Source organism: Entelurus aequoreus, linkage group LG08 (genome assembly GCF_033978785.1).
Source record: "Entelurus aequoreus isolate RoL-2023_Sb linkage group LG08, RoL_Eaeq_v1.1, whole genome shotgun sequence".
Lineage (NCBI taxonomy): Eukaryota > Metazoa > Chordata > Actinopteri > Syngnathiformes > Syngnathidae > Entelurus > Entelurus aequoreus.
The window spans coordinates 2125528-2138345 of NC_084738.1; the positions used below are offsets into that span (position 1 = coordinate 2125528).

The following is a 12818-nucleotide window of genomic DNA, read 5'->3' on the forward strand; positions in this document are numbered from 1 at the left end:
AAAAATGAATCAAATAAAATAAGATAAATAAATTAAAAACATTTTCTTGAATAAAAAAGAAAGTAAAACAATATAAAAACAGTTACATAGAAACTAGTAATTAATGAAAATGAGTAAAATTAACTGTTAAAGGTTAGTACTATTAGTGGACCAGCAGCACGCACAATCATGTGTGCTTACGGACTGTATCCCTTGCAGACTGTATTGATATATATTGATATATAATGTAGGAACCAGAATATTAATAACAGAAAGAAACAACCCTTTTGTGTGAATGAGTGTAAATGGGGGAGGGAGGTTTTTTGGGTTGGTGCACTAATTGTAAGTGTATCTTGTGTTTTTTATGTAGATTTAATTAAAAAAAAATGTAAAAAAAACAACAACAAAAAAAAACAGATACTGATAATAAAAAAAACGATACCGATAATTTCCGATATTACATTTTAACGCATTTATCGGCCGATAATATCGGCAGACCGATATTATTGGACATCTCTAATAATCATAACATAAAATTATCATATAATATGTTAATTTGCTTTCTTTAAGTAAAGAAAAAGGTCAAAGACAAAGCTATTCGGTTTCTTGTGAGTATATACACTTCACTGCCGATGTAGGCGGGGGGCGCCACCTAAAATCTTGCCTAGGGCGCCAGATTGGTTAGGGCCAGGCCTGCCAACAGGACAATGACCCCAAACATGTCAAAAGTGGTAAAGGAATGGCTAAATCAGGCTAGAACAGGGGTCGGCAACCCGCATGCGGCTCTTTAGCGCCGCCCTAGTGGCTCTCTGAAGCTTTTTCAAAAATGTATGAAAAACGGAAAAAGATGAGGGGGAAAAAAATACATTTTTTGTTTTAATATGGTTTCTGTAGGAGGACAAACATGACATAAACCTCCCTAATTGTTATAAAGCACACTGTTTATATTAAACATGCTTCACTGATTCGAGTATTTGGCGAGCGCCGTTTTGTCCTACTAATTTTGGCGGTCGTTGAACTCACCTTAGTTTGTGTCCATGTATAACTTTCTCCGACTTTCTAGGACGTGTTTTATGCCACTTCTTTTTCTGTCTCATTTTGTCCCCCACACTTTTAACGTGCGTGAATGCACAAAGGTGAGTTTTGTTGATGTTATTGACTTGTGTGGAGTGCTAATCAGACATATTTGGTCACTGCATGACTGCAAGCTAATCGATGCTAACATGCTATTTAGGCTAGCTGTATGTACATATTGCATCATTATGCCTCGTTTGTAGCTATATTTGAGCTCATTTAGTTCCCTTTAAGTCATCTCAATTCAATGTATATCTCATGACACACTATCTGTATGTAATATGGCTTTTAATTTGTTGCGGCTCCAGACAGATTTGTTTTTGTATTTTTGCTCAAATATGGCTCTTTCAACGTTTTGGGTTGCCGACCCCTGGGCTAGAATGAAGGTTTTAGAATGTCCTTCCCAAAGTCCTGACTTAAACGTGTGGACAATGCTGAAGAAACAAGTCTATGTCAGAAAAAACAACACATTTAGCTGAACTGCACCAATTTTGTCAAGAGGAGTGGTCAAAAATTCCAGCAGAAGCTTGTGGATGGCTACCAAAAGCGCCTTATTGCTGTGAAACTTGCCAAGGGACATGTAAGCAAATATTAACATTGCTGTATGTATACTTTTGACCAAGTCACATTTTCAGTAGACCCATAATAAATTCATAAAAGAACCAAACTTCATGAATGTTTTTTTTTGTGACCAACAAGTATGTGCTCCAATCACTCTATCCCAAAAAAAATAAGAGTTGTAGAAATGATTGGAAACTCAAGACAGCCATGACATTACGTTCTTTACACGTGCATGTCAACTTTTGACCGCGACTGTATATCTAGTTTTGTTTTAATTGTTTTAATTACATGCATTTGGCCATATTTCCCCATCTGAAGCCTGACGATGATGAGAACCTGATGGCGTGCTGGTTTTGTTATAAAAGTAATTCCTTGGAATGCTCAACTAACTCAAGCCCAACTTTAATATAGAGACTCAAGACAGTCGGGAAATGAACAGTTTGTTGTTTTTGTTTTTTTTGTGTGCGTGTGTTTTTATATCAAAGTGCAGATGTCTTTTCTGCAAAACACAGGAAATGTACAATAAAAAAAAAATATTTTTCCTCCCTCGTCTGGGAGGAGGTGAATTTTAGTGCATGAAAGAGCGTGCCAGTCCACACACAACTCCTTTTTTTTTTTTTTTTTTACTGGTCGTCTTCCTTCTTCTGCAGGTCTGAAGATGGACGTCTTCCTTCCACATCGCTAACGTGCAATGAAGCGGCTCGTTTCCTCTCCGGCACGTTGAGGGATGTCGACTGAGGCCTCAGCTTGACGAGACGTCAGAAGCTGTGATGATTCCATGTGCGAATCCCTCCCCGTCTCCCCCGCGCCTCGGGCCAGATCCAGATAAAGTTCCGGAGAGAGGACACTTTTGGGAACTCGTCAGGCTTTTCCTGCAGACAGAGTGGGAGTAACTAGCGGATGTTGAACACTTCCCAGCGAGAAAAAAACACCACCCAAATTTTTTTTTATTTCGGTGTCACCTGCCAGATCGTCTTGTGTCTTCGCACCTCTCCCTCCCTCTCTGCATTTTTCACAGGCAGAGGCGTCCATGGACCCTCTGGCTTCCCCCCCAGTGACTTGGAAAGCTGGGAGAACTTTGTGAACTCTCCCGGCATCTGAGCGGAGAGGAAAAGACGGGGAGGTGGGTGGGGGGAGTGTTGGATGGAACGCGGCGTGGCGAGAGACCGAAGCAGCAGCAGCAGCAGCATCGGCGGAAGGCTCCGGCAGAACCCTTCACTGGAGATTATCCACCCCACCCCCCCACCCCTCCTCCGCCTGGGTGGTGTCATGAGAGGTCAACAACGCCCCGGCGTCCTCTTCCCCGTGGCTCTGCTGGGACTCCTGGTCGCTCTGGCCGACCTCGGCCGGGGCTCGGCCAGCGAGGACGAGGACTACTACATGCAGGAGCTGCTGACCAGGGAACAGTACGCCCGGGTCCAGATGCCCGAGAAGCCCGGGGCCTCCGTGGCGGACGTGCATGAGCAACCCAGACAATATCCTGGCAAGAAGACGGCCAAGGGGAAGGCAGGTAAACACCGTCAGCTCCATGGCAACAAAAGGATGTTTGGTGTGGGTTTTAGAGCTTTGGTTAGTGCTGGGTTAGGGTTCCACTGGATGCGTAACGGCAGCGGAACGGCACTTTGAAACGTCCGAATGGACGGCGACGGACATGAAGTCAACTTGTCACTTTTCGCCTCGTTGACACAAATACAAAACCCAAAAACCAGTGAAGTTGGCACGTGGTGTAAATGGTAAATAAAAACAGAATACAATGATTTGCAAATCCTTTTCAACTTATATTCAATTGAATAGACTGCAAAGACAAGATATTTAATGTTCGAACTAAAAAAACTCAAGTTTTTGTTTTTTTAGAATTTAATGGCAGCAACACATTGCAAAAAAGTTGGCACAGGGGCATTTTTACCACTGTGTTACATGGCCTTTCCTTTTAACAACACACTGAGAACTGAGGAGACCAATTTTTGAAGCCATTAGGTGGAATTCTTTCCCATTCTTGCTTGATGTACAGCTTAAGTTGTTCAACAGTCCGGGGGTCTCCCTTGTGCTATTTTAGGCTTCATAAAGCGCCACACATTTTCATATTGTCTTGCTGAAATAAGCAGGGGTGTCCATGGCAACATATGTTGCTCCAAAACCTGAATGTACACTACCGTTCAAAAGTTTGGGGTCACCCAAACAATTTAGTGGAATAGCCTTCATTTCTAAGAACAAGAATAGACTGTCGAGTTTCAGATGAAAGTTCTCTTTTTCTGGCCACTTTGAGCGTTTAATTGACCCCACAAATGTGATGCTCCAGAAACTCAATCTGCTCAAAGGAAGGTCCGTTTTGTAGCTTCTGTAACGAGCTAAACTGTTTTCAGATGTGTGAACATGATTGCACAAGGGTCTTCTAATCATCAATTAGCCTTCTGAGCCAATGAGCAAACACATTGTACCATTAGAACACTGGAGTGATAGTTGCTGGAAATGGGCCTCTATACACCTATGTAGATATTGCACCAAAAACCAGACATTTGCAGCTAGAATAGTCATTTACCACATTAGCAATGTATAGAGTGTATTTCTTTCAAGTTAAGACTAGTTTAAAGTTATTTTCATTGAAAAGTACAGTGCTTTTCCTTCAAAAATAAGGACATTTAAATGTGACCCCAAACTTTTGAACGGTAGTGTACCTTTCAGCATTATTGGTGCCTTCACAGGTGTGTAAGCTAACCATGCCTCGGGCACTAATACACCCCCATACCATCACAGATGCTGGCTTTTCAACTTTGCGCCTACAACAATCCGGATGGTTCTTTTCCTCTTTGTTCCGGAGGACACGACGTCCACGGTTTCCAAAAACAATTTGAAATGTGGACTCCTCAGACCGCAGAACACTTTTCCACTTTGCATCGGTCCATCTTAGATGAGCTCGGGCCCAGCGGAGCCGGCGGCGTTTCTGGGTGTTGTTGATAAATTTGCTTTCACTTTGCATAGTAGAGTTTTAACTTGCACTTACAGATGTAGCGACAAACTGTAGTTACTGACACTGGTTTTCTGAAGTGTTCCTTCATGTGGTGATATCCTTTACACAATGATGCCGCTTTTTGATGCAGTACCGCCTGAGGGATCGAAGGTCCGTAATATCATCGCTTACGTGCAGTACTTTCTCCAAATTCTCTGAACCTTTTGATGATATTTAGATGGTGAAAATCCCTAAATTCCTCGCAATAGCTCGTTGAGAAATGTTGTTCTTAAACTGTTCGACAATTTGCTCACGCATTTGTTGACAAAGTGGTGACCCTCGCCCCCCTCCTTGTTTGTGAACGACTGAGCATTTCATGGAATCTACTTTTATACCCAATCATGGCACCCACCTGTTCCCAATTAGCCTGTTCACCTGTGGGATGTTCCAAATAAGTGTCTGATGAGCATTCCTCAACTGTCTCAGTCTTTTTCGCCACTCGTGCCAGCTTTTTTGAAACACGTCGCAGGCATCAAATTCCAAATGAGCTAATATTTGCAAAAAAAAAAACAAAGCTTTCCAGTTCGAACATGAAATATCTTGTCTTTGCAGTCTATTCAATTGAATATAGGTTGAAAAGGATTTGCAAATCATTGTATTCTGTTTTTATTTACCATTTACACAACGTGCCAACTTCACTGGCTTTGGGGTTTGTAGATGAGGACAAAATTTAAAAATCATCATAAACAGGCATATCCCGGGCACCTATATGAGGATATGGCGGCCCGTGCCAAATACAAGCTGATACGGGGGCCGGGAAAGCAGGGGAGTGTTTGTTTTGTGTGCAACAGAATAAACTGTTAGTAGCTCGCTTTACTACGACTCCCCTTAGCACATGATTACGCGCGGTTTCGTGAGATCTCGTAAAAGTCCGCGCTATTTCGCGGCACAACGTAGCAAGCCATCAAGCGGTGCGGCTTCATAGCTTACCGAAGTCGTACTAAAAACATTTTCACAGATTTTCGAGCGCCGTGTGTAATGTTTGTTGCGTCCGACCAGTCTTCCTCTCAGGGAAATAAAGTCACTGGTCAATCCCAAGTTCTTTCAGATGACATATACGTTGAGTAAGAAGGACCATCAAGACAGAATAGGAATATTATCAAGTTTTACTAAAGCTTTAGGAGACCAGAACGGCGGTTAAGATTTCCGGACTGCGGAACCAGTCATCCCAGGCACTGACACTTTTCAGTTGAAATCTATCAATTTCAATTTATTTGTTTTGGAACATGTTAAAACTTCACAAGCACACATTTTGCTCAAGAGGTCAACGGTCCCTAAAGGATTGATTGATTGATTGAGACTTTTATTAGTAGATTGCACAATACAGTACATATTCCGTACAATTGACCACGAAATAGTAACACCCGAATAAGTTTTTCAACTTGGTCCACGTAAATCAGTTCATGGTATAGGAGTGGGAAGAAGCAGAGCTTGTCTGATCGCACCCCTGTGCCATAATCAGCTGGAAAAATGTATAAATACATTAAATCAAAAGAAAGAAAGAAACAACTGAACCCCACATGAGCAAGCTCTTGGTAACAAAGGCGAGACTGACATTCACCCCATGGAAGTTGAGCTACAGGTGGGACCCGAATCTGGTCCCGGGGCATTGCATGGTAGATGCCCACTGGTCCTCAAGAGGATGGGTTGAATGCGAAAACAAATTTTACTCAGTATGTGATTACAAATATAAAGTATCAGGGTTAGGGACTGGTTTAGGGTTGTGTTTAGGACTATGGACTCATTGTATCCCATTGGGTTGAGTTTTTTCTTGCCCTGATGTGGGATCTGAGCCGAGGATGTCGTTGTGGCTTGTGCAGCCCTTTGAGACACTTGTGATATAGGGTTATATAAATAAACTTTGATTGATTGATTGATGAGTTCTGGCTATGGTTTATAGTTCTGGTTTAAAGCTACAGCGAGGGCTTTGATGTTTGCTAGAATCTAGGTAAGGGTACGTACTCTGGTTTTGTTTTTGGTTAGCGCTATGGTCCGGGTTTTGTCTCGACATACGCCCATGTTTAGTCTTTTGGTCAGCATTACCGCTAGAGCTAGGGGTTTTGGTTAGTGTAAAGGTTAGGATTTTGCTTTGGGTAAGGTTTAATGTTAAAACTAAGTACCGTATTTTTCGGACCACAGGGCGCAGATGAGCGTGTCTATTCAGGTCTTTTCGATAATATTGCGAAACAAAACGCCGGGTAATATGTCTGCTAATAGGTGCCATTTTGCTGTCCTTATACACACACCATAATAATACTTGTATGTTTAATGCGCCGACAATCCATCAAGCGGTGCGGCTTCATAGCTTACCGATGTCGTACTAAAAACATTTTCACAGATTTTTGAGCGCCATGTGTAATGTTTGTTGCGTCTGACCAGTCTTCCTCTCAGGGAATTAAAGTCACTGGTCAATCCCAAGTTCTTTCAGATGACATATATGTTGAGTAAGAAGGACCATCATGACAGAATAGGAATATTATCAAGTTTTACTAAAGCTTTAGGAGACCAGTCCTTACAAATGCGCTAATACCAGCATCCAGAAGTGGTCTGAAATTCAAACGGGATGAGACAACTTATTGAATACGAAAACAGCCCCCACCCTGCCCAGAAAGGAATACAGCCTCATTTTTCTAATACCGATAAGGTAAAAAGGGAGTATGTCATACTCCCAGAGTTTACTTGCGGACATAAGATACAAGCAGAAAGAGTACACATGGGAAAATTTTAGCTGCGTTAAACATGACTATGAATAAAGAAAGAACTCTTAAAAATATATGCATTCTCCACATGTTCTATATTCTCAATGGAACATTTAACATTTCGGTGTTGTTTACTGCCATCATATTGCAGTCCACACGTATCTCTTATGTATGACTGCCATCTACTGGCCACACTTGTCATTACACCAAGTACCAAATAAAATTGCTTCGAGGTCAGTAAGCCCAACCAGAATTATGCCGTACATTAGGTTATGAGGCGCAACATTGATTTTTGAGAAAATGAAAGGATTTTAAGTGCGCCTTATAGTCCGAAAAATACGGTATATGATTAGCTCAGGGTTAATGCTAGCAATATTGTAATATTGTAAGTGTTGACGTTGCACTGATACCGTGTTGGTGTTTTATGATTGTGCCATTGGCTGGATTAAAAAAGTCACCACATTTGTTTGAAAAATTTTTGGTTTATTTATTTATTTATTTTTAACGAAAAGCTGGGCAGAAAGGAATATGAAACATGCTATATTTTTGTCGCTATAAGATCAAAATGACCCCACACCATATTTGCCAACCTTGAGACTAGGGATGTCCGATAATGGCTTTTTGCCGATATCCGATATTCCGATATTGTCCAACTCTTTAATTACCGATACCGATATCAACCGATACCGATATCAACCGATATATGCAGTCGTGGAATTAACACATTATTATGCCTAATTTGGACAACCAGGTATGGTGAAGGTAAGGTACTTTTAAAAAAAATAAAATAAATAAGATAACTAAATTAAAAACATTTTCTTGAATTAAAAAGAAAGTAAAACAATATAAAAACAGTTACATAGAAACTAGTAATTAATGAAAATGAGTAAAATGAAGTGTTAAAGGTTAGTACTATTAGTGGACCAGCAGCACGCACAATCATGTGTGCTTACGGACTGTATCCCTTGCAGACTGTATTGATATATATTGATATATAATGTAGGAACCAGAATATTGATAACAGAAAGAAATGGGGGGAGGGAGGTTTTTTGGGTTGGTGCACTAATTGTAAGTGTATCTTGTGTTTTTTATGTTGATTTAATTAAAAAAACAAACAAAAAAAAACCCCAAAAAAACAATACAGATTAAAAAAAAACCATACCGATAATTTCCGATATTACATTTTAACGCATTTATCGGCCGATAATATCAGGCCGATATCGGACATCCCTACTTGAGACCTCCGAATTCGGGAGATGGGGGGGGTTGAGGTGGGTGGGGTTGGGGGGAGGGGGCAGGGTTTGGTGGTATTTGGGGTGTATATTGTAGCGTCCCGGAAGAGTTAGTGCTGCAAGGGGTTCTGGGTATTTGTTCTGTTGTGTTTATGTTGTGTTACGGTGCGGATGTTCTCCCGGAATGTGTTTGTCATTCCTGTTTGGTGTGGGTTCACAGTGTGGCGCATATTTGTAGCAGTGTTAAAGTTGTTTATACGGCCACCCTCAGTGTGACCTGTATGGCCGTTGATCAAGTATGCCTTGCATTCACTTGTGTGTGTGTGTAAAAGCTGCATATATTATGTGACTCGACCGGCACGCTGTTTGTATAGAGGAAAAGCGGACGTGACGACAGGTTGTAGAGGACGCTAAAGGCAGCGCCTTTAAGGCACGCCCCTATTATTGTTGTCCGTGTGGAAACCGGGAGAAATTCTGGAGAATGGTTGCCCCGGGGAATTTTTGGGAGGGTCACTGAAATTCGGGAGTCTCCCGGGAATATCGGGAGGGTTGGCAAGTATGCCCCACACTTGCGGGCTGTACTGCATCAACAAGCGACATCAGTGTGTAAAGGATATCACCACATGGGCACTTTAGAAACCCACTGTCAGTAACTTCAGTTGATCGCTACATCTGTAAGAGCAATTTAAAACGCTCCTATGCAAGGCAAAAACCGTTTATCAACAACACCCAGAAACGTCGTCCGCTTCGCTGGGCCCGAGCTCATCTAAGATGGACTGATACAAAGTGGAAAAGTGTTCTGTGGTCTGACGAGTCCACATTTCAAATTTTTTTTGGAAACTGTGGACGTCGTGTCCTCCGGACCAAAGAGGAATAGAACCATCTGGATTGTTATAGGCGCGAAGTTGAAAAGCCAGCATGTGTGATGGTATGGGGGTGTATTAGTGCCCAAGACATGGGTAACTTACACATTTGTGAAGGCACCATTAATGCTGAAAGGTACATACAGGTTTTGGAGCAACATATGTTGCCATCCAAGCAACGTTACCATGGATGCCCCTGCTTATTTCAGCAAGACAATGCCAAGCCACGTGTGACATCAACGTGGCTTCATAGTAAAAGAGTGCGGGTACTAGACTGGCCTGCCTGTAGTCCAGACCTGTCTCCCATTGAAAATGTGTGGCGCATTATGAAGCCTAAGATAGCACAAGGGAGACCCCCGGACTGTTGAACAACTTAAGCTAAAAAATGTGTCTCCTCAGTTCCCAAACGCTTACTGAGTGTTGTTAAAAGGAAAGGCCATGTAACACAGTGGTGAACATGCCCTTTCCCAACTACTTTGGCACGTGTTGCAGCCATGAAATTCTAAGTTAATTATTTGCAAAAAAAAAAAAAACGTTTATGAGTTTGAACATCAAATATGTTGTCTTTGTAGTGCATTCAATTGAAAAAGGGTTGAAAAGGATTTGCAAATCATTGTATTCCGTTTATATTTACATCTAACACAATTTCCCAACTCATATGGAAACGGGGTTTGTAGAATGTTGACGGCGACAGAAACCGATGTCAAACGCAGCACGTCACACCTTCGCCTTGTTTTAGCACGAGCTGACACTAGTGAGCCGAAAGAAGCGCTTCATGATAAAGTTTGGTGGTTTACAGTCAAAGGACACAGAAGCTGCGCCGGTGACACCGACACACCGGGTAGGGATGGGCGATACCACACTTTTAGGATTCGATACGATACTGATACTTTTTCTTGCATTTTCATCGATACCGATACCGATACCAATAATTTCTCATTGGCAATTTTTTGTCAGTCAAAAATATTATTACTATTGTTATTATTTAAGACAAATCACAAGACAAATACAGACCATTTATACCACATTTATTACGGTCAATATATAATAAAAGTACAATTAAAATAAATAACATAAATATGAAAAATAAATTAAATATTATACATAATAATAACTATATATTATATATAATAATAATTAAATATTAGGGCTTTCCAATTAACAGTCAAATCCGAATTGCAAGAAGCTGCAGTTATTTTTTAAAGTTTGTGATATAATTAGCAATTAAAGGCCTACTGAAAGCCACTACTACCGACCACGCAGTCTGATAGTTTATACATCAATGATGAAATCTTAACATTGCAACACATGCCAATACGGCCGGGTTAACTTATAAAGTGACATTTAAAACTTCCCGGGAAATATCCGGCTGAAACGATGCGGTATGATGACGTATGCGCGTGACGAAGTCAGAGTAACGGAAGTTATGGTACCCCGTTGATTTCATAATTCCACAGTATTCTGGACATCTTTTGCAATTTGTTTAATGAACAATGAAGGCTGCAAAGAAGACAGTTGTAGGTGGGATCGGTGTATTAGCAGCGGACTACAGCAACACAACCAGGAGGACTTTGTTGGAGAGCAGACGCGCTAGCCGGCGACCTCACCTTGACTTCCTACGTCTCCGGGCCGCCAAACGCATCGGGTGAAGTCCTTCGTCCTTCCGCCGATCGCTGGAACGCAGGTGAGCACGGGTGTTGATGAGCAAATGAGGGCTGGCTGGCGTAGGTGGAGAGCTAATGTTTTTAGCATAGCTCTGTGCGGTCCGGTTGCTAAGTTAGCTTCAATGGCGTCGTTAGCACAGCATTGTTAACCTTCGCCAGCCTGGAAAGCATTAACCGTGTATTTACATATCCACGGTTTAATAGTATTGTTGATTTTCTATCTATCTTTCCAGTCAGGGGTTTATTTTTTTTTGTTTCTATATGCAGTTAAAGCACGATGCTATCACGTTAGCTCGTAACTTAAACATTTCGCCGATGTATTGTCGTGGAGATAAAAGGCACTGAATGTCCATTTCGCGTTCTCGACTCTCATTTTCAAGAGGATATAGTATCCGAGGTGGTTTAAAATACAAATCCGTGATCCGAAATAGAAAAAGGAGAGAGTGTGGAATCCAATGAGCCAGCTTGTACCTAAGTTACGGTCAGAGCGAAAAAAGATACGTCCATCACTGCCTCTCAAGTCCTTCACTGCAACGTTCCTCATCCACGAATCTTTCATCCTCGCTCAAATTACTGGGGTAATCGTCACTTTCTCGGTCCGAATCTCTCTCGCTCCATTGTAAACAACGGGGAATTGTGAGGAATACTAGCTCCTGTGACGTCACGCTACTTCCGCTACAGGCAAGGCTTTTTTTTATCAGCGAGCAAAAGTTGCGAACTTTATCGTCGATTTTCTCTACTAAATCCTTTCAGCAAAAATATGGCAATATCGCGAAATGATCAAGTATGACACATAGAATGGATCTGCTATTCCCGTTTAAATAAATAAAAAATCATTTCAGTAGGCCTTTAATGAAATATGAAATAGGCTAATGTAAGAAATCATGTTACAGATTAAAACCAAAATCACATTCAATCATATATTCAAGATTTTCTTGGAAAAAAATAAAACTGTAATGCAAAGATGAAGATTTTCCAAATTGTATCTCTTTCTTATCTTGTTTTAAATACTCAAGCAATTTTCAGCTAACAGTAAATTCCCCTGTGTGGAAATTATTTGAATTTAGGATAATCATTTAAACAAAAATATTCAGTAAACATTACTAAAAAAAAAAAAAACAATGCCTGTTTTAAGTCAACAATTGGACAACACTGGATATGCCTGGCTGCATCGCTGTCGGCTGGCTGTGTATGTGTTGCACGTTGACCACGCTCATTCGCTGTCTCCTGTCACGTGACTGGGCCAGCTCTATACTCTGCCAGGTACAGGGCTGTCCCAGCACATAGTAAGTTAAAGGCCTACTGAAATGAATTTTTTTTATTTAAACGGGGATAGCAGATCCATTCTATGTGTCATACTTGATCATTTTGCGATATTGCCATATTTTTGCTGAAAGGATTTAGTAGAGAACAACGTCGATAAAGTTCACAACTTTTGGTCTCTGATAAAAAAAAAACCTTGCCCCTACCGGAAGTAGCGTGACGTTGTCAGTTGTTCACTCCCTCATATTTTCCTATTGTTTTCAACGCAGCTAGAGCTATTCGGACCGTGAAAGTGACGATTACCCCATTAATTTGAGCGAGGATGAAAGATTCGTGGACGAGGAACGTTAGAGTGAAATACATGTTTTTTTTCGCTCTGACCGTAACTTAGGTACAAGCTGACTCATTGGATTCCACACTCTCTCCTTTTTCTATTGTGGCTCACGGATTTGTATTTTAAACCACCTCGGATACTA

The 12818-nt window shown here is 41.2% G+C and overlaps 1 protein-coding gene across 4 annotated transcripts in view; it reads left to right on the forward strand.

The window, feature by feature from the left end:
- The first annotated feature begins 986 nt into the window (after window positions 1-986).
- The window catches only part of cpxm2 (carboxypeptidase X (M14 family), member 2), a 92242-nt gene continuing 80410 nt past the window's right edge, over window positions 987-12818 (forward strand). Inside the window, exons 1-2 of one of the 4 annotated variants that reach the window (XM_062055323.1) lie at window positions 987-1115; window positions 2265-3124. In XM_062055323.1, the coding sequence (XP_061911307.1) occupies window positions 2758-3124 (367 nt within the window). In that variant the 5' untranslated portion in view covers window positions 987-1115; window positions 2265-2757. Of the gene's footprint in view, window positions 1116-2197; window positions 3125-12818 lie in introns of those variants that run through there. The other 3 variants (XM_062055325.1, XM_062055324.1, XM_062055326.1) reach the window with 3 other exon arrangements.